The 22,667-nt window shown below is 42.2% G+C and overlaps 1 protein-coding gene across 1 annotated transcript in view; it reads right to left on the bottom strand.

The window, feature by feature from the left end:
- The window catches only part of fdx1 (ferredoxin 1), a 59,540-nt gene that overhangs the window by 22,119 nt on the left and 14,754 nt on the right, over positions 1-22,667 (bottom strand). The window contains exon 2 of the mRNA XM_067986111.1: positions 16,201-16,325. Coding sequence (XP_067842212.1) covers positions 16,201-16,325 — 125 coding nt within the window. The remainder of the gene's footprint in view (positions 1-16,200; positions 16,326-22,667) is intronic.

Genomic DNA, 22,667 nt, shown 5'->3' on the forward strand with positions numbered 1-22,667 from the left:
ACAAAGGAGGCTGAGGGGAGATTTAATTGAGGTGTATAAAATTATGAGGTGCCTAGATAGTGTGGCTAGGGAGGACCTATTTCCTTTAGCAGAGGGGTCAATGACCAGGGGGCATAGATTTAAGAAGATAAGAAATAGGAGCAGGAGTAGGCCATCTGGCCCCTCAAGCCTGCTCCGCCATTCAACAAGATCATGGCTGATCTTCTACCTCAACGTCATTTTCCTGCACTATCCCCATATCCCTGGATGCCTTTAATATCTAGAAATCTATCGATCTCTGTTTGGAATGTATTCAATGAATGAGCATCCACAGCCCTCTCGGGTAGAGAATTCCAAAGATCCACCACCCTCAGTGAAGAAATTTCTCCTCATCTCAGTCCTAAATGGCCTACCCCTTATTCTGAGACTGTGACCCCTGGTTCTAGTCTCTCCAGCCAGGAGAAACATCCTCCCTGCATCTACCCTGTCGAGCCCTGTAAGAATTTTATATGTTTCAATGAGATCACCTCTCATTATTCTAAACTCTAGAGAATACAGGCCTAGTCTACTCAATCTCTCCTCATATGAAAATCCCGCCATCCCAGGAATCAGTCTGGTGAACCTTCGTTGTACTCCCTCTATGGCAAGTATATCCTTTCTTAGGGAAGGAGACCAAAATTGTACACTCCAGGTGTGGTCTCACCAAGGCCCTATATAATTGCAGTAAGACATCTTTACTCCTGTACTCAAATCCTCTTGTAATAAAGGCCAACATACCATTTACCTTCCTAATTGCTTGCTGCACCTGCATGTTAGCTTTCAGTGATTCGTGTACAAGGACTCCCAGGTCCCTTTGAACATCAACATTTCCCAATCTCTCACCATTTAAAAAATACTCTGCATTTCTGTTTTTCCTACCAAAGTGGATAACTTCACATTTTTCCATCTGCCTTGTTCTTGCCCACTCACTTAACCTGTCTATATCTCCTTGAAGCCTCTTTGCATCCTCCTCACAACTTACATTCCCTAGTTTTGTATCATCAGCAAACTCGGAAATATTACATTTGGTCCCCTCATCCAAATCATTGATATAGATTGTGAATAGCTGGGGCCCAAGCACCGATCCCTGCTTTAACCCACTAGTCACAGTCTGCCAACCTGAAAAAGGCCCGTTTATTCCTACTCTCTGTTTCCTGTTAACCAATTCTCAATCCATGCCAGTATATTACCCCAATTCCATGTGCTCTAACTTTGTTCACCAACCTCCTGTGAGGGACTTTATCAAAAGCCTTCTGAAAATCCAAATACACCACATTCACTGGTTCCCCTTATCTATTCTATTAATTACATCCTCAAAGAACTCCAATAGGTTTGTCAAACATGATTTTCCTTTCATAAATCCATGTTGACTCTGCCAAATCGTATTACTATTTTCTAAAGTAATTGGTAGAAGGATTATAGGGGAGCTGAAGAGAAATCTTTTCCACCCAAAGGGTGGTAGGGGTCTGGAACTCACTGCCTGAAAGGGTGGTAGAGGCAGAAACCCTCAACTCATTTAAAAAGTGCATGGATGTGCACTTGAAGTGCCGTAACCTACAGGGAAACGGACCAAGTGTTGGAAAGTGGGATTAAGCTGGATAGCTGTTTCCGACCGGCATGGACACAATGGGCCAAACAGCCTCCTTCTGTGCTGTAACTTTCTATGGTTCTAATCAAAGAAATTTACGGCACAGAAGGAGGCCATTTGGCCCATCGTGTCTGTGCCAGCGAAAAAGAGCAATGCCTTCTTAACCACAGGGATCTGTGGACATGCACTCCAAGGTCCCTCACTTCCTCTACACCGCTCAGTATCCTCCCATTTATTGTCTATTCCCTTGCCTTGTTTGCCCTCCCCAAATGCATTACCTCACACTTCTCCAGACTGAATTCCATTTGCCACTTTTCTGCCCACCTGACCAGTCTATTGGTATCTTCCTGCAGACTACAGCTTTCTTCCTCACTATCAACCACACGGCCAATTTTTGGATCATCTACAAACTTCTTAATCATGCCCCCTACATTTAAGTCTAAATCATTAATATATACAAAAGAAGCAAAGGACCTAATACTGAGCCCTGCGGAACCCCACTGGAACAGCCTTCCAGTCACAAAAACACCCGTCGACTATTACCCTTTGCTTCCTGCCACTGAGCCAATTTTGGATCCAACTTGCCACTTTCCCTTGGATCCCATGGGCTTTCACTTTTCTGACCAGTCTGCCACGTGTGATCTTGTCAAAAGCCTTGCTAAAACCCATGTACACTACATCAAACGTGCTACCCTCGTCGACCCTCCTTGTTAGCTCCTCAAAAAATTCAATCAAGTTAGTCAGACACTACCTTCCCTTAACAAATAATAAATCATATTCAGGACATTTAGTAGGCATTTTACAAATTAGCACATTCTTATCTAGAAATAGGAAATAATCTTGGTACAGCATCTCCTAGGCACTGAAGCATTGCAGCATTTTCTCAGATAATAGCAGATTTGGAAAACCACTGCAGTCTGAACAATAGCAGAGACAAACAAAACTTTAAACTAGTCCTCCATGGAGTTCATCCTAATCTTCAGTCATCAGGTAGAGGATCATATTGAGACTAGACAGTACTCCACAGGAAGGGCAAGTCAACCTGGATCACTTTTGTGTAACTGCTGATTACACCATTTTTAAACTGATTTTAGGGTGCATGTTGTCTTTTTGCAGTGGTGCATAAAATTGGGGGTGGGGTGGGGAAAAGAGGGTAGAGAACGGAAGACAAGAAAAAGAATGGGATAAAAATGAAACTCACGTATTTATTACATAAATTCCTTTTACTTCAAACTGCAAATGTTTTACAATAACTATAATAAATACTCATCAGAATTACTTGATTATTTAATTCTTGAAAAAAAATAGAAGCCAATAAAATGGAAACACTCATAATACAGGAAGTCTTAGGCTACAGAAAACTGATGTACAGTTTGACAGATTGCCTGGCAGCTGCTTGAGAATCCCCAAAACTCCTTGGTACATGGTCTGCCAAACAAATTACAATCATCTACTCGCTTAACACAGAGACACTTACATTTTCTGACTTTTTGGCAAATTCAAGTGTGTTTTTTTTAAAGAAAGGTTTGTGGGGAGAACTAGACCTCCGAATTACTAAGTAATACATGTTGTAGGGCAGTTTTTCCCTTTGAAAGGCTTATTTAATTCTACTGTAATTTTCCTTCACATTGTAGATGTAATTGTAAAACACGCTAATTGATCAGTGTTTTTCTACAATACTACAACACCAAGTTATAGTCCAGCAATTTTATTTTAAATTCACAAGCTTTCGGAGGCTTCCTCCTTCGTCCTCCTGACGAAGGAGGAAGCCTCCGAAAGCTTGTGAATTTAAAATAAAATTGCTGGACTATAACTTGGTGTTGTAAAATTGTTTACAATTGTCAACCCCAGTCCATCACCGGCATCTCCACATCATTTCTACAATACAACAGTGACTACACTTCAAAAGTACTAATTGGTTGTAAAGCGATTTGGGATGTCCCGAGGTCGTGAGGGGCGCTATATAAATGCATGCATGCAGCACACCATCACTATCCTGGAAACTCTAGCCAGGCTATATTGCAGAACTTCCCAAGACCAATCCAGGCACCTAAGGTGCACTCTCAATATTCCAACTGTATCTTCTATGATGTCTCTGGTGGAAGAATGGATCTCGCTATAACAATACTCTGGAAAAGCACACAGGTGTCATCAGCCATGGTGGCTATCGAGGACAGTCTTGATTTCCCAGCAGCAACTCAGGACTTGCCTTTCAATTTGAAAGAGTGCGAGCACAGTGGAATCTCTTAAGATGAAGGCTTTATGTGATTCTGCAGGTCACAAATAAACTGGACATTGACCAAGATAATGAGATTAATAAAGGGAGTACATATAGCCACAAGAGTGCAATCTATGTCGCCTTGAACTTTGCAGGAATCGTGTCACTCGGTAAAAATGCAAGGTTGTCCAAGGGTAAAGTAATGACTTGGCTTGCTAGAACAAAGCATCAGTGCACATTTGGTTGACTAATTTTACTGATGTCTCCACAGGCAGCCTAGAATGACTTCCTAGAATAAAAATTCAGGGCGGTGGTAACCAGCACAGGCACTGGCAATGGAGTGCAATGCAGGTCAGGTTGCAGTACTGATGGCGTCCCTTATGAACTACAGTCTCAACAAGCACTTCATCCTGGGTCAGGGCTCCAGAGAGGCACACTTTGGTGCACATATTCTGGAGTGGGTTAGCCAGGTGGACATCATGTGCCACCTGGGATGCCTCAGTCTGGTAGAGAGAAAATTTCCACTTTTTCTCTCTCTGAAAGTTAATGGCCCTCAGGATGGCTTCCTTCTGATGGCAGCAGAATATGCTACAAAATATAATGCAGCTGTTGAAATGTTCCACAATTTGCTTTATAAAACACTCTGACTATACTGGCATCTTTCTGTTCTAGGAATTCCTGCAAATCACTTTAAGGAGACTAATCATATTTTAAGTTGTCCCAGTCTCTGTTTTGTCTGAGAAGCACAACAGAGTTAAAAATTGTTTTTAACTCGTTATATAGACTGCTACCTAATAAATACAGACTCTTATATATTCAAAATAAAAAATAACCAGATCAATAAGGGGTAAAGGGGTGCAGTTCATTAACTTTTGTTAAATGGGTTAGCTATTGTAGATCCAATCTATTTGGTTTTCAGATCACAAAATGGATACAGACGAAAAGGCCATTCAGCTCATCCATCCAAAGAAGATACAGTCCTCCAGTACAGCATCCAACTATTTCTTAAATGTTTTCAGGGCTCTTATCGCCACCATCCTACCAAGAAATCGATTCCATGTATTGATCACTCTTTTTGTAGAGATCTTCCCAATTTCAATCCTAACTTTCCCTCTTGCTAGTGTGAAGGTGTGCTCCTTAACCTGGTGCCATGGTTGAATATGAAGTAGTGCTTCAGATTTATCTTTTCTATTTAGTCATATTGTGGTATATCATGTGAGATAAGTGATGACCTTACTTGAAATTGCAAGTCTGCCAAATTCTGTTCCAGCTATCATAAATTAGGTTTTAATGTTCCAAATACCTAACTTTTAATTAAGTTAAAATGACATTTAGGCTTGTACAGTTACATCAAAATCTTCAGGGCTACCACCTAATTCCACCCCCCCCCCCACCCCACTCCCCAAACTCAGTTAGTTATGTGTTAAATTCAATGCACACTGTAACAGAAGTCCAGTAACCACTGTAAAAATATACAATCAATCCACTAAGTTCACTGACAAATAGACAAACATGTATATAAGCATGTCATCAGGTCTTTCAGAAACATCTCAGTGATTCACACTTTAGAACTGCAGTCATCATTGTTATACAGGCACAGAAAGATCCCACAAATAACAGTGAAACGGTCAATTAACCTGTTTGGTTTCGGTTGAGGGATAATCTTTAACATACACATGAACAGGCAGAAGGGGCCTCAGTTTAATGTACCTCTAATAATGCAGCACTCCTGCACTGAATTGTCAACTAAGATAATGGCTCGGACTTTGATTGGCCATTGAGCACATGGATCTACCTGGCTCTGGCTCTAGCTCTGCGGTCATTGACATACAGGAGGTGGGCTCCCCGAGGGCCTGCCGCTGTAGCAAAGAGAGGTGACCAGCATGCTGTCTGCCAACAATAAAAAAAAATTACCAAAAAATTCCCTCATACCTGATAGGGCCTTTGCAGGGCTGTGCACTTATAATGCTTGCATAGTTTGCTCTTTGAGGTCAGCTCCCGTGCCCCGTCTGCTGACTTCTTCGTGCTGTACACCATGTCCTAATAGGTAGCCTTTGTATCCAGCATTCTTGCAGGGTAGATGACGGGGAATATGACAGCCACAGTGTTCCTCTCATTTACATATTGTTAGTATGCACCCATCCAATTTCTCATGTTGCAACGGATCTGTGGAAAGCAGCAGGGAGGCAGGGACGCAGCTAAGCATGTCCTCGAGTTGCCTTATGCCACCACTCACCCAAGAATTGGCGGGTGGTGAGCAGGGGAAGGGAGGTGGGAAGCCTTGCCTTACATTTTCAAGTCCTGGCGTGGGATTTGCACCCAGAAATTTCTAATTAAAAAGACAGGAATGCTACCAACTAGTCAGAATGAGCTTGAAGACTTTACACTACAGTACAAAATCTCTTCCAAAACAGGAATTTCATTTTGATTAGCAACACAAACTAAATACTCAATATGTGCCACACAAGTATCACTAGAAGTAGAAATAAACCTTCAACTATATGTGCAACTGCACCACAACAGAAATCACAACTGATAACCACACTGAATACCTTTAAGATCACAGCTATGGTAGCCTAGAGGATATGGTTCATAACTTGCAACCCAGAGGTCAATAGTTCAAATCCAATCATAAAAACCCAACTGCTTCTTTAGGCAATACAGATATAGTGAAAACTAGAAGGCGTAAGGCGATTAACCCAGCTTCAAAGCTGAAGGTCAGGCTAGGGTGTGTGGCCCAACTAAGAGTTCTATATACAAATGCACGGAGTATAAGGAATAAATGAAATGAACTACAGGTTCAAATTCAAATTGGAGGGTATGACATGATAGCTATTAGTGAGACATAGCTGCAGGATGGTCAGGATTGGGAACTAAATATACCGGGTTATAAGGTCTACAGGAGAGATAGGGAAAATGGAAGAGGGGGAGGAGTAGCCTCAGTGATTAGAGATGAAATCGCTTCAATGATAAAGGAGGGTATAACGAGAGGTAAGCAGCCAACAGAGACCTTATGGGTTGAATTGAGAAATAAGAAAGGATCTAAGACTATAGTGGGAGTTGTGTATAGGACCCCTGGCAGCAGCTCTGAAGTGCTAGATTGTATAAATGCAGAGATTAGACAAGCGTGTAACAAAGGCATAGTGGTCTTAATGGGGGACTTTAACCTTCACATAGATTGGGAAAAGCAGACTAGCAACTGTCAGAAAGGTAGTGAATTTCTTGAGTGTGTCCGGGATAGTTTTCTCTCGCAGTATGTCCTAGAGGCAACAAGGGGGCAAGCCATACTAGATTTAGCAATGAGTAATGAACCAGATTTAGTTAACGGCTTAACTGTGCGTGAACATCTATCCAATAGTGATCATAACATGATCGAGTTCAACGTAGTGTTTGAAAGGGGAAAAAAGTGAATCAGCTGCTAAGATTCTAGACTTGGGTAAGGCCGACTTCAATGGGATGAGACAGAGACTATCCACAGTAAACTGGGCAAATCTGTTAATGGGTAAAACAACTGATGATCAGTGGGAAATGTTTAAAGAAACATTTAATGAGATACAGAACCGGTTTATACCCCTGAGGGGCAAGAACTCTACTTGCCAACAAAAACAGCCATGGACAACTAAAGAGGTAAGGGACAGTATAAGACATAAGGAAAGGGCATACAAAAAGGCAAAAAATGGCACAGATCCTGACGAATGAGAAAGATACAAAGATCAACAAAGGGTCACAAAACAGATAGTAAGAGCTACAAAAAGAGAGTATGAAAAGAAACTTGCAAGGGATATCAAAACCAATACAAGGAACTTTTAGTTATATTAGGAAAAGGAGGGTGGTCAGGAGCAGTGTTGGCCCCTTAAAAACTGAAAGTGGGGATATTGTCACTGACAATGGGGAAATGGCGGACATGTTGAACAATTACTTTGCGTCAGTATTTACAGTAGAAAAAGAGGATAGCATGCCGGAAATCCCAAGAAAAGTAATATTGAATCGGGAACAGGGACTCGATAAAATTAACATAAGTAAAGCAACAGTAATGAATAAAATAATAGCACTAAAGAGTGACAAATCCCCAGGACCAGATGGTTTCCATCCCAGGGTTTTAAAGGAAGTAGGTGAGCAGATTGCAGATGCCCTAATTATAATCTTTCAAAGTTCTCTAGATTCAGGAACTGTCCTTCTAGATTGGACAATTGCACATGTCACTCTGCTTTTTAAAGAAAGGAGAGAGGGGGAAACCGGGGAATTATAGACCAGTTAGCCTAACATCTGTTGTGGGGAAATTGCTGGAGTCTATAATTAAGGATAGGGTGACTGAACACCTCGAGAATTTTCAGTTAATCAGAGAGAGCCAGCATGGATTTGTGAAAGGTAGGTCGTGCCTGACAAACCTGATTGAATTTTTTGAAGAGGTGACTAAAGTAGTGGACAGGGGAATGTCAATGGATGTTATTTATATGGACTTCCAGAAGGCATTTGATAAGGTCCCACATAAGAGACTGTTAGCTAAGTTAGAAGCCCATGGAATCGAGGGAAAAGTACGGACTTGGTTAGGAAATTGGCTGAGCGAAAGGTGACAGAGAGTAGGGATAATGGGTAAATACTCACATTGGCAGGATGTGACTAGTGGAGTCCCACAGGGATCTGTCTTGGGGCCTCAATTATTCACAATATTTATTAACGACTTAGATGAAGGCATAGAAAGTCTTATATCTAAGTTTGCCGATGACACAAAAATTGGTGGCATTGTAAGCAGTGTAGATGGAAACATAAAATTACAAAGGGATATTGATAGATTAGGGGCAAAACTGTGGCACATGGAATTCAATGTAGACAAATGTGAGGTCATCCACTTTGGATCAAAAAAGGATAGAACATGGTACTTTCTAAATGGTAAAAAGTTAAAAACAGTGGATGTCCAAAGGGACTTAGGGGTTCAGGTACATAGATCATTGAAGTGTCATGAACAGGTGCAGAAAATAATCAATAAGGCTCATGGAATGCTGGCCTTTAAATCTAGAGGACTAGAGTACAAGGGGGCAGAAGTTATGCTGCAGCTGTACAAAACCCTGGTTAGACCGCACCTGGAGTACTGTGAGCAGTTTTGGGCACCGCACCTTCGGAAGGACAAAATGGCCTTGGAGGGAGTGTAGCGTAGGTTTACTTGAATGATACCCGGACTTCAAGGGTTAAGTTACGAGGAGAGATTACACAAATTGGGGTTGTATTCTCTAGAGTTTAGAAGGTTAAGGGGTGATCTGATCGAAGTTTATAAGATATTAAGGGGAACAGATAGAGAGAGAAACTATTTCCGCTGGTTGGGGATTCTAGGAGTAGGGGGCACAGTCTAAAAATTAGAGCCAGACCTTTCAGGAATGAGATTAGAAAACATTTCTACACACAAAGGGTGGTAGAAGTTTGGAACTCTCTTCCGCAAACGGCAATTGATACTAGCTCAATTGCTAAATTTAAATGCGAGATAGATAGCTTTTTGGCAACCAAAGGTATTAAGAGATATGGGCCAAAAGCAGGTATATGGAGCTAGATCACAGATCAGCCATGATCTTATCAAATGGCAGAGCAGCCACGAGGGGCTGAATGGCCTACTCCTGTTCCTATGTTCACTAATATCCTGCTGGGAAGCGAATCTGCTACGCTTACCTGGTCTGGCCTACATGTGATTCCAGTCCCACACCATGCAGTGGCCTCTTAATACACCGAGGGAAAAATAGGTATTGCTTTGTCATTGTCACCCACATTTCAACAAATATTTTTTTAAATGCAGTTGTGTCTAGATTAACATGTATTACTGAAAATATAAACCATGTCATATGATTTCAAGAGAAACAATGTGGTTATTCAAATTTCTTAAAGATTTGTTTATAAAAATCTTTATTATGCATACAAGAAATACTGGTACTATACCGTGTATCAAGTGCAGAGCTGGCCAATAAACGAAGATGATGCAATTTATTTAGGATAACAGGGCATGGAAAATATATCCAATGACCTACGGCCCAATTCTCATACATTGTGGAACCAAAACTAGCATTCCTCAGATCTGACTTTCTTTTAAATAAAAATATTCACATCAGAGGTGTGTATGAACAGACATAATATCGCCATTGGTGACTGTTACACATCAGGTTTTGATATCATTCACCACAATACAACAGAATGATTCAGAACATCTTATTTGCACAAGTACAGTTGCTGGAATTCTATTAACCTATGGTAGTTTGTATTACATTGTAATTTATGGGAACAACATTTGGCATAGGGATAGGGATAGACAGATCAGGAAGGTGAACGAGTGCCTGAGAGAGTGGTTTGGGAAGGAGGGGTTCCATTTCCTGAGGCACTGGAACCAGTACTGGGGCAGGAAGGAGCTGTACCTCTGGGATGGGCTCCACCTGAACCGGAACGGGACCAGAGTCCTAGTGGAAAGGATAAATAGGGCTTTGAATAATGCTTTAAACTAGTGAGACAGGGGACAGGGTTGGGGGGGGGGGGGGCGGTGGAGATCTGGTAGAAATAACATAAGTCTAAAGTTAAAAGAAATAGGAGATGAGAGTAAAAATCAGACCAAGATAAAGAATCAAGATAAAAAATAAAGATAACAAACGGTCGGAGAACAAATACAGTTATAGAGCTGAAGAATAAAAAGACTTAATACTAAAAAGTGAGAGGAGTGACTAATAAAAACAAATTAAATTGCCTGTATGGCAATGTGCACAGCGTCCGAAATAAAATGGGGGAACTGGAGGCAATAAATCATAGCAAGGAACCAGATATAGTAGGTATAACTCAAACACAGCTAAATAAAGAACAGGATTGGCAATTAAATAATGCAGGTTATAACATATTTAGAAAGGATAGGGAAGGAAGAGGAGCAGGGTGGAGTAGCTGTACTAATTAGAGATTACATAATGGCAGTAGAAAAAAAGGACGTAACTGACAAAGATAGAATCAGAATCCATATGGATTGAGATAAAAGATAAGAAGGGATCGATCACATTAACAGGGGCATTGTACAGGCCATTCAATAGTGGAAGGGAGGTGGAGGAAGAAATATGTGAGCAAAGCAATGAAATGAGTAAAAGACATCGAATAATAATCATGGGAGATTTCAACTGCCTACAAATAAACTGGCAAGAGGTAGGGAAAGGGGAAAAAGGGAATGGTGTTTTTACAATGTGTTCAGGACTCCTTTCTTACTCAGTATCTAGGAAGCCCTATAAAAAAGAGGAATAACTGCTGTATCTAGTAATGGGAAATGAACCAGAGCAGAAAAGAGAAGTAAGGATAGGGGAACATCTAGGCAATAGCGATCATAACATAATGAGATTTAAGATAAAGATTGAGAAGGACATAAGTAAGACAAAGACCAAAGTAATAGATTGGGGGGAAAAATGATTTTGAGGGGATGAGAATGGAACTAGGGAAAATTAATTGGAAAATAATATTGGCAAACAAAGAGATAGAACAGCAGTGGGAAATGTTTAAAACGGTGATCAACAGAGTCCAGGAGAAATATATTCCGCTAAAAATCAAGAACAAATTAGCCAATAATGAAACACCATGAATGAATAAAGGCATAAAGTCAAAGTTGAAACAAAAAAGGCATACATTAAGTACATAGACAACAAAGGACAGGATGACAAAAGGAAATGCGAAGAGGTTAGGAAAGAAGAAAAAAAAAATTAGGAAAGCAAAGAGGGACTATGAAATTAAATCACCATGGAATATAAAAAGAAATAGTAAGGTATTCTACGGACACATAAATAACAAAAGAAAAAAATCAGGATAGGGATAGGGGTGCACAAAATAAACTCGCAGGTAATGACAGCAAAATGGCAGAAATATTGGACAATTACTTTCCTCAGTATTTATCAGGGAGACTAACAAAGTGGACATGACATTACAAAAAGAGATCAAAAAAGATATAAAGACATTTGAGATAGAAAGGGAGGGGATAAATTAATCAAACTTGAAAGGATAAAACCCCTGGTCCAGATGGATTGCATCTGCGCATATTAAAAGAAGCTAGGGAAGAGATAGCAGAGGCACTATTACCTATACATAAAAATTCTTTTGAAAAAGTAATAATGCCAGAGGACTGTTGGACAGCTAACTGTTCTATCTATATTTAAAAAGGGAGATATAACAAGTCCAGGGAACTATAGACCAGTCAGCTTAACATCAGTGGTAGGGAAAATAATGGAATCCTTACTGAAAGATGCAATAGAAAAACAACTGGAAACCGAAAATATGATCAAGTACACAGTCAGCACGGATTTCAAAAGGTGAGGTCATGCTTGACCAACCTTATTGAATTCTTTGATGAATTAACAGAAAAGAGTAGACAAGGATAATGCAATATAATGCAATATATTTGAATTTTCAAAAGGTACCGCATTGTAGACTCCTGACTAATGTCAGAGCATGTGCAGTCAGGGGACAAGTAGCAGAATGGATAGCAAGCTGGCTACAAAACAGAAAACAGAGAGTATAGGTTAAGAGTAGCTACTCGGACTGGCAAAATGTAAGAAGTGTTCCACAAGGATCGGTACTGGGACCAGTGTTATTCACAATTTACATAAATGATTTGGACTCGGGAATCAGAAGTGCAATTTCAAAATTTGTGGACAACACCAAATTAGGGGGTATATTTAATACCGAAAACTGCAACAAAATACAAGAAGCCATTAATAAACTGGCAAAATGGGCGTGTAATTGGTAAATGAATTTCAATATAGACAAGTGTGAGGGGTTACATTTTGATAGGAAGAATAAGGAGGCCACATACTGCTTGGATAATAAGAGTCAAAATGGGGTGGAGGAGCAAAAGGATCTCGGGGTACAGATACACGAAATCACTAAACGTACGCCATAAAAAAGCAGACCAAGCCCTGGGGTTCATTTCTAAGGGGTCCAGTGAAAAGTAGAGAAGTTATGTTAAACTTGTATCGAACCTCGATTAGACCATAATTGGAGTACCATGAACAGTTCCGATCTCCATATTATAAAAAGGATATAGAGGCACTGGAGAAGGTGCAAAAAAGATTTACTAGGATGTTACCAGAACCGAGAAGATATACCTACCAGGAGAAGCTGAGCAGGCTGGGGTCTTTTCTCTAGAAGAGAAGGTTGAGGGGTGACCCTGATAGTGATCTTTAAAATTATGAAGGATTTTAATAGGGTAGATATAGAGAAGATGTTTCCATTTGTGGCGGAGACCAAAACTAGGGGCCATAAATATAAGACAGTCCCCAATAAATCCAATAGGGAATTCAGGAGAAAGTTATTTTCTAAAGAGTGGTAAGAATGTGGAACTCATTACCACAAGGAGTAGTTGAGGTGAAAAGCATAGATGCACTTAAGGGGAAGCTAGATAAACAAATGAGGGAGAAAGGAATAGAAGGTTTTGCTGATAAGGTTAGATGAGGACGCTCATGTGGAGCATAAATACCGGCACAGACCAGATGGGCCAAATGGCCCGTTTCGATGCTGTACATTCCATGTAATTTGGTAGCACATGTACATTAAGCTAAAAAGCTTATACACTGAGAAAAAAATAACTGTGCAAGAAAATTAATGTAAGGAATCTTACAACACCAGGTTATAGTCCAACAGTTTTATATGAAAATCACAAGCTTTCGGAGATTATCTCCTTCGTCAGGTGAGTGAGTGAAAGGTTTTCAAATCACATATCTTATATTAGGCTGGGACACGATCACACCAATCAAAGGTGTCGTTGGTGTTCAGACAGGTTAGCCACGGAAAACAGTACATCCCAGTATACTGAATACACAGTGGGTCAGATTACACAGCCAGAGAGAGAAAGAGACCCGAAAGGCAGGGAGAGAGAGAGAGAGAGAGAGAGAGAGAGAGAAAAGAATGTCCAGTTGTATTAAAAACAGATAACTTTTTTTTCCTGCTGGTGGGGTTACGTGTAGCGTGACATGAACCCAAGATCCCGGTTGAGGCCGTCCTCATGGGTGCGGAACTTGGCAATCAATTTCTGCTCGACGATTTTGCGTTGTCGTGTGTCTCAAAGGCCGCCTTGGAGAACGCTTACCCGAAGATCGGTGGCTGAATGTCCTTGACTGCTAAAGTGTTCCCCGACTGGGAGGGAACCCTCCTGTCTGGCGATTGTTGCGCGGTGTCCGTTCATCCGTTGTTGCAGTGTCTGCATGGTCTCGCCAATGTACCATGCTCCGGGGCATCCTTTCCTGCAACGTATGAGGTAGACAACGTTGGCCGAGTCACAGGAGTATGAACCATGTACCTGGTGGGTGGTGTCCTCTCGTGTGATGGTGGTATCTGTGTCGATGATCTGGCATGTCTTGCAGAGGTTGCCGTGGCAGGGTTGTGTGGTGTCGTGGACGCTGTTCTCCTGAAAGCTGGGTAATTTGCTGCAAACGATGGTCTGTTTGAGGTTGGGTGGCTGTTTGAAGGAGAGTATTGGAGGCGTGGGGATGGCCGTAGCGAGGTGTTCGTCGTCATCGATGACATGTTGAAGGCTGCGGATAACATGGCGTAGTTTCTCCGCTCCGGGGAAGTACTGGACGACATAAGGGTACTCTGTTGGTTGCGTCCCGTGTTTGTCTTCTGAGGAGGTCTATGTGATTCTTCGCTGTGGCCCGTCGGAACTGTCGATCGACAAGTCGAGCGTCATATCCCGTTCTTACGAGGGCGTCTTTCAGCGTCTGTAGGTGTCCATCGCGTTCCTCCTCGTCTGAGCAGATCCTGTGTATTCGCAGGGCCTGTCCATAGGGGATGGCCTCTTTGACGTGGTTAGGGTGGAAGCTGGAAAAGTGGAGCATCGTGAGGTTGCCAGTGGGCTTGCGGTAGAGTGAGGTGCTGAGGTGCCCGTCTTTGATGGAGATTTGTATGTCCAAGAAAGAAACCGATTCTGAGGAGTAGTCCATGGTGAGTTTGATGGTGGGATGGAACTTGTTGATGCTATCGTGTAGTCTCTTCAGTGATTCCAACCAACGCTATACACCAGATACATCGACGACATTTTCTTCCTATGAACCCACGGCGAAGAATCACACAACCCTGCCACGGCAACCTCTGCAAGACATGCCAGATCATCGACACAGATACCACCATCACGCGAGAGGACACCACCCACCAGGTACATGGTTCATATTCCTGTGACTCGGCCAACGTTGTCCACCTCATACGTTGCAGGAAAGGATGCCCGGAACATGGTACATTGGCGAGACCATGCAGACACTGCGACAACGGATGAACGGACATCGCGCAACAATCGCCAGACAGGAGGGTTCCCTCCCAGTCGGGGAACACTTTTGCAGTCAAGGACATTCAGCCATCGATCTTCGGGTAAGCGTTCTCCAAGGCGGCCTTCGAGACACACGACAACGCAAAATCGTCGAGCAGAAATTGATAGCCAAGTTCCGCACCCATGAGGACGGCCTCAACCGGGATCTTGGGTTCATGTCACGCTACACGTAACCCCACCAGCAGGAAAAAAAAGTTATCTGTTTTTAATACAACTGGACATTCTCTCTCTCTCTCCCTCTGCCTTTCGGGTCTCTTTCTCTCTCTGGCTGTGTAATCTGACCCACTGTGTATTCAGTATACTGGGATGTACTGTTTTCCGTGGCTAACCTGTCTGAACACCAACGGCACCTTTGATTGGTGTGATCGTGTCCCAGCCTAATATAAGATATGCGATTTGAGAACCTTTCACTCACTCACCTGACGAAGGAGACAATCTCCGAAAGCTTGTGATTTTCAGTTGTCCACCCGAGTCCATCACCGGCATCTCCACATCAAGAAAATTAAGCCAGCAGAAACCCATCATTCACATGTGATACAGCAGAGGACAAATCACTGTGCAACAGGCAGCAGTATTTGTTTCCTTCCCAGCAGTTAAACTTGTAATCAAGTTTTTTTTTCCACTCAATATGCTAGTTGTAGTCACAAAAATAGTTTTAACACAAAAAACTCTTCCATTAAAGTAGTACTCAAAATGTCTGAAGTTGAATAATCCAGGACAAATAAAATGGATTTTGTTTTTAATTATAAAAAATATTAAAATATTGAAGAAAAAAATGAATTCTCTGGAATGAATTTCAAACTAGATGCAAACTACAACATAGTGGATAGAAATTCACCTTTGGCGGGAACATTTTGCCCATAAAATATTACGTCCAACAAAAAGACACATTTAGTTCTATTGTCAATCTTTTTAGCATACCAAGATATTTCTTCCATTTGAATGGAACATTGTGATCAAACATTAGTCATAGAGTTTGAATTATATTTATGTTTATCAGACCATGGTTGAATAAATAAAAAACTGTTGAATACATCAGACTGGATTATAAAAAGCAGAACTTACCAAAGCCATCAATATCCAAGTTATTATCAATGACAACTTCTAATACAGAATCGCCTAAATTTCCCTCTGCTCTAAGTTTTTCTCCATCACGGTTAATAAAGTCGACTGTCACTTTATCTTTTGAACTGCAAAATGAGAACAAGTACAAAATAGATAAGTTTGCTCTGCTGGCTGAAGTTGAATGAATAACTTATTTTTACTGACACCAAGTGAAAAAATGCTAACATACATCAACTGAAAGGAATTGTGTAATATTATAGTAGAGATTTTAATGATTAAACAGCATTAAATCAACGTTAATAAGACATAACATTTTGAACAATTCAAGGAATTTTGAAGATAAATATCCTCAAAGTAGCTTTTACCAACAAATCATAAAAAACTTCCCAGAATTTCAACTTACTACCTCGGAGTTTTAGAAGAACAGTAGTTTTACTCAATAGATGAATAATAGTAATGAAGGAGGTTCACATTACTGAATGCTACCCAGGATAGGGAAGAGGGAAAAAAAAATTCAGCTGTCTTGTCACTATTGATTATGCAGCAATCCCTGCTAGAAGTTCATGTACGGATGTCAGGTGGGGAAAGGAAAAGGCTTTGCTGTGATGCCCTCTGCGAAAAAAATAGCATTCTGACACTCACTGTCAATGCACACACAAAGTAATAGCCACTTGGATAAAGTACCAGAGATCAACCTTTGGACCTACATCGAAAAAGGGAGTCAGAGTCAAAGCTTTCAGGAAAACAATGGAGGGGAGAAAAGTTGGCAAATTTTTCCAGGCATATGGTAAACTAATGTTGTCCTAAGGAATAAAGACTACGAAGACGATATTAACTTTATCCACTCGGTGCGAACGGGGTGGTAGTACCCTGAAAATTGTAAACAATTTTACAACACCAAGTTATAGTCCAGCAATTTTATTTTAAATTCACAAGCTTTCGGAGGCTTCCTCCTTCCTCCGGTAAATGTTCAGGAGCTCCTCGAAGCCTACGCATTTATACATATAGAACAATACATGGTGTTTACAGAATGCCCCTGCAACTGCCCATTGCCAAGGCAATCACCGTGTTCAGACAGAGAGGTGTCACCTGCAGAACCCCCGAATACACATTCAACAAAAAAACAAACAGGAAAAAAAACACAGAGAGGCAGAAACATCCGGAAGGCAGAGAAAGCCAGCAAATGACCCATTATATTAAAAACAGATAACATTTGTTCGCTGGTGGGGTAACGTGTAGCGTGACATGAACCCAAGATCCCGGTTGAGGCCGTCCTCATGGGTGCGGAACTTGGCTATCAATTTCTGCTCGACGATTTTGCGTTGTCGTGTGTCTCGAAGGCCGCCTTGGAGTACGCTTACCCGAAGGTCGGTGGATGAATGTCCATGACTGCTGAAGTGTTCCCCGACTGGGAGGGAACCCTCCTGTTTGGCGATTGTTGCGCGGTGTCCGTTCATCCGTTGTCGCAGCGTCTGCATGGTCTCGCCAATGTACCATGCTCTGGGGCATCCTTTCCTGCAACGTATGAGGTAGACAACGTTGGCCGAGTCACAGGAGTATGAACCATGCACCTGGTGGGTGGTGTCCTCTCGCGTGATGGTGGTATCTGTGTCGATGATCTGGCATGTCTTGCAGAGGTTACCGTGGCAGGGTTGTGTGGTGTCGTGGACGCTGTTCTCTTGAAAGCTAGGTAATTTGCTGCGAACGATGGTCTGTTTGAGGTTGGGTGGCTGTTTAAAGGCGAATAGTGGAGGTGTGGGGATGGCCATAGCGAGGTGTTTGTCCTCATTGATGACATGTTGAAGGCTGCGGAGAACATGGCGTAGTTTCTCCGCTCCGGGGAAGTACTGGACGACAAAGGGTACTCTGTTGGTTGCGTCCCGTGTTAGTCTCCTGAGGAGGTCTATGCGATTTTTTGCTGTGGCCCGTCGGAACTGTCGATCGATGAGTCGAGCGTCATATCTTACTAGTAAGAACGGGATATGACGCTCGACTCATCGATCGACAGTTCCGACGGGCCACAGCAAAAAAAAAGCATAGACCTCCTCAGGAGACTAACACGGGACGCAACCAACAGAGTACCCTTTGTCGTCCAGTACTTCCCCGGAGCGGAGAAACTACGCCATGTTCTCCGCAGCCTTCAACATGCCATCAATGAGGACAAACACCTCGCTATGGCCATCCCCACACCTCCACTACTCGCCTTTAAACAGCCACCCAACCTCAAACAGACCATCGTTCGCAGCAAATTACCTAGCTTTCAAGAGAACAGCGTCCACGACACCACACAACCCTGCCACGGTAACCTCTGCAAGACATGCCAGATCATCGACACAGATACCACCATCACACGAGAGGACACCACCCACCAGGTGCATGGTTCATACTCCTGTGACTCGGCCAACGTTGTCTACCTCATACGATGCAGGAAAGGATGCCCCAGAGCATGGTACATTGGCGAGACCATGCAGACGCTGCGACAACGGATGAACGGACACCGCGAAACAATCGCCAAACAGGAGGGTTCCCTCCCAGTCGGGGAACACTTCAGCAGTCATGGACATTCATCCACCGACCTTCGGGTAAGCGTACTCCAAGGCGGCCTTCGAGACACACGACAACGCAAAATCGTCGAGCAGAAATTGATAGCCAAGTTCCGCACCCATGAGGACGGCCTCAACCGGGATCTTGGGTTCATGTCACGCTACACGTTACCCCACCAGCGAACAAATGTTATCTGTTTTTAATATAATGGGTCATTTGCTGGCTTTCTCTGCCTTCCGGATGTTTCTGCCTCTCTGTGTTTTTTTTCCTGTTTGTTTTTTTGTTGAATGTGTATTCGGGGGTTCTGCAGGTGACACCTCTCTGTCTGAACACGGTGATTGCCTTGGCAACGGGCAGTTGCAGGGGCATTCTGTAAACACCATGTATTGTTCTATATGTATAAATGCGTAGGCTTCGAGGAGCTCCTGAACATTTACCGGAGGAAGGAGGAAGCCTCCGAAAGCTTGTGAATTTAAAATAAAATTGCTGGACTATAACTTGGTGTTGTAAAATTGTTTACAATTGTCAACCCCAGTCCATCACCGGCATCTCCACATCATGACTACCCTGAAAATGGAAGAGATTCACTTACTGCCCTGTTCCCGTTGCCACCATTTTGTTTGGGGCCTCTGAATGGATCATTCAAGCGTCCTTAAAGGGACTGCTGCAGGCTGCTCCTGAACTGTTGGTTTTAGTTTTTTTTTTAAATTTGTGGGGCCAGGAGGAGCATTTATGTCGGCCTGTCCACGTTGTCCCAGATAAAATTTTCAACTCAGCTGTGTCGGAGCCAACAGAAATCCCACCCCCTGACCACCAAGCTACCTTTTAGCGCTGGGACAGCACTTACAGCTCATTGGGAATATGGAAAAGAGGCTGGGACCTCACGTCGAGTACGCTGCTCGCCCGACGTCCACCCGAGATATAAAATCGACCCCTATGGATCATATTTCAACAATAGTGGTAGCTTTATTGGCAAATTGTAAATTTGGAGAAGGGTTGAAGAGATGAAATTACAGATGCCAACGGCTTTTTAATAAGTCTATGAGTGGGGACAAGAACTGGGCGCTTGTGGCAATACCACTTATCGGATATAATATCAGATATATAGCCTAGTGAAGAATGTGAAGATAGAAAAACAACAATCGAGGGAGTCAGGATAAGGTCTATGGACTGTGGACAGCCTTATAATGTGGTGAAACTAGACTTCCAGAAAAGCATTTGATGACGTTCTACACAACATAGCAGACTGGTAGCAATTCAGGGCAAACCTTGGGAATGGATAAGAAGTTGGCTGAAGGGTAAAATAACGGTAGATACGTCAAAGTACGGGGAATTGCTAAGTGGAATACCACAAGGATTAGCATTGGCACCATTGCTATTAATTTAGATTGAGGTGGATTCTGAAACTTAATGCAAATTAGGCAAATTTGCAAATGATACCAAAGGATATGTTGATACGGTTAGATGAAATAGGGTGGGAGGACGCTCGTGTGGAGCATAAACACCAGCACAGACCAGCTGGGCCTAATGGTATGTAATTCTATTTGGTCTTTTAATGACTGAAAATGTGTATGTAAAGAATGTTTATGATTTTGCTATAAATAGCTAACAGCAAAATTTCCCCCTATAAGATTTGGTGTTGAACAGCAGATATCAGGAAAGAAGTTGTTAAAATAACTTTTTTGGGGGAGGGGGATAATACCAATGTTGAGATTGAATTGTTTCAGATAGATAAGATGAAACATTGTTTATAGCAAGGGCACACATTAGTAGGTTGCAGTAGCAATGTTCCTAATAATTACAATTTGCTACACATCAGTAGGAATTGCAGCATCACTACTAGTGGCTGTTATTAGTTTATTAGTTTAAAAACACTGCAAACCCATCATTAGCACTTCCTACTTAAAGTCCTTTCTATAGCCCAGGCATAGAATATAAGAGCAGGGAGGTTATGGTAGAACTGTATAAAACACTAGTAAGGCCACAGCTTGAATACTGCGTACAGTTCTGGTCACCGCATTACAGGAAAGACATGATTGCACTAGAGAGGGTTTAGAGGAGATTTACGAGGATGTTGCTAGGGCTGGAGAATTTTAGCTACGAGAAAAGATTGGAAAGGCTGGGGTTGTTGTCTTTGGAACAAAGGAGGCTGAGGGGAGATTTAATTGAGGTATACAAAATTATGAGGGGCCTAGATAGAGTGGATGGGGAGGACCTATTTCGCTTAGCAGAGGGGTCAGTGACTAGAGGCCATAGATTTAAGTAATTGGTAGAAGGATTAGAGGAGCGCTGAGGAGAATTTTTTTCACGCAGAGGGTGGTAGGGGTCTGGAACTCACTGCCTGAAAGCGTGGTAGAGGCAGAAACCCTCAACTCATTTAAAAAGTACAGGGATGTGCACTTGAAGTGCCGTAACCTACAGGGCTACAAAGTGGGATTAAGCTGGATAGCTCTTTTTGACCGGCACAGACACGATGGGCTGAATGGCCTCCTTCTGTGCCATAACTTTATGATTTAAATAAGCCTAAATATGCACTAGAGTTCATTTTCTCCTCTTTAAAAGAATACAGAAATGCAATCCCTATCTGCAGAATTCTATCCTCAGATCATTAATTGAAAATTAAAGTGGATTCTCAAATGTCCCTTTTATTCAGCCTCCATGCTTTTCCATGATTAAATCAAACCCCAGACTCGCATGTCCTGATACACATACTACCATGGAAACTGGGGTTAATTAGCAATGGGGTCAGATTAAAAAGTTGTAGATCTTCATATCAACTCTGATTTGAGATGACACAAACGTGAAGACATGCAGTCAGGAACTTGAAATAAATTTTCATTTTTCACTAGTTATGTATATGTTGGTCATTATATTTTTCTTCCTTTTTATTATGATGTTGTATTTCATAATTTTTTTCCGATAATAAATGGCCTCTGACTTCAACTTGCTCAAAGCACCAAGACTGTTTTGCCAAAGCCCCGAATGAAATCATCTGTGACTGTGATTGTAGTGCATTATCCCTCCCTGTACACCTCAAATTTGTCACAGCATTTGGTAAAGTTGACTAAGCTATCCTCCTCCACTACCCAGTAAAAGTGGTTCCATTCCTACCTGTCCAAATCCAGCTAGCGCATCACCCGCAATGGCTTTTTTTCCTGCACTATCACCTATGAAGTTCTCCAATGATCTATCCTTGGCCCCATCCTTCTCTTATGCATTTATATGCACCCCCTTGGCAACATCATCTGCTAGCATGGGGTCAGCTTCCACATGTATGCTGATGACACCTAACTCCATCAATCCACCACTTCCCTCAAACCTACGATCACCTCTATGGTGTCAGATTGCCTATCCAACGTCAAGTCATAGATGAGTTAAAATTTCTTCCAAATAACAATTGGGAAGATAAAAGCTAGTTGTTGGCTACCCCCATAAGCATGGCTCCTTTGCCACTTACTCTATCCCCCTCCCTAGCCACTTTGCTTAGGGTGAAACAGACAGGACAAAATGGCATCCGGTTCAACTTAGAAATAAGCTTCAAACCCTACTGGTCACCAAGGACACATACATACATCCCTGCAACACTGCCTACCTCCAACCCTACCTCAACCCCACTGCCACTGAAGCTCTTATCCACCTCTAAACTCTAATGTCTTCCTTGCTGGTCTCCCATTCTCCATATACTTTAAGTAATCCAAATCTTAGCCATTCGTATCCTGTCTCACACAAGATCACGCTTGCCTATCACCCCCATCCTCACTGACCTCCAATCACTGAATTTAAAATTCCCGTCTTTGTTTACAATCTACCCACGACCTCACCCAACCTATCTTTATAACCTCCTCCAACATTATATCCCCTCCAACTATGGCCTTTTGTGCATCCTGCTCTCCCCTCATCCCACAATTGGTGATGGAGCTTTC

Source organism: Heptranchias perlo, chromosome 6, assembly GCF_035084215.1.
Source record: "Heptranchias perlo isolate sHepPer1 chromosome 6, sHepPer1.hap1, whole genome shotgun sequence".
NCBI classification, from domain to species: domain Eukaryota; kingdom Metazoa; phylum Chordata; class Chondrichthyes; order Hexanchiformes; family Hexanchidae; genus Heptranchias; species Heptranchias perlo.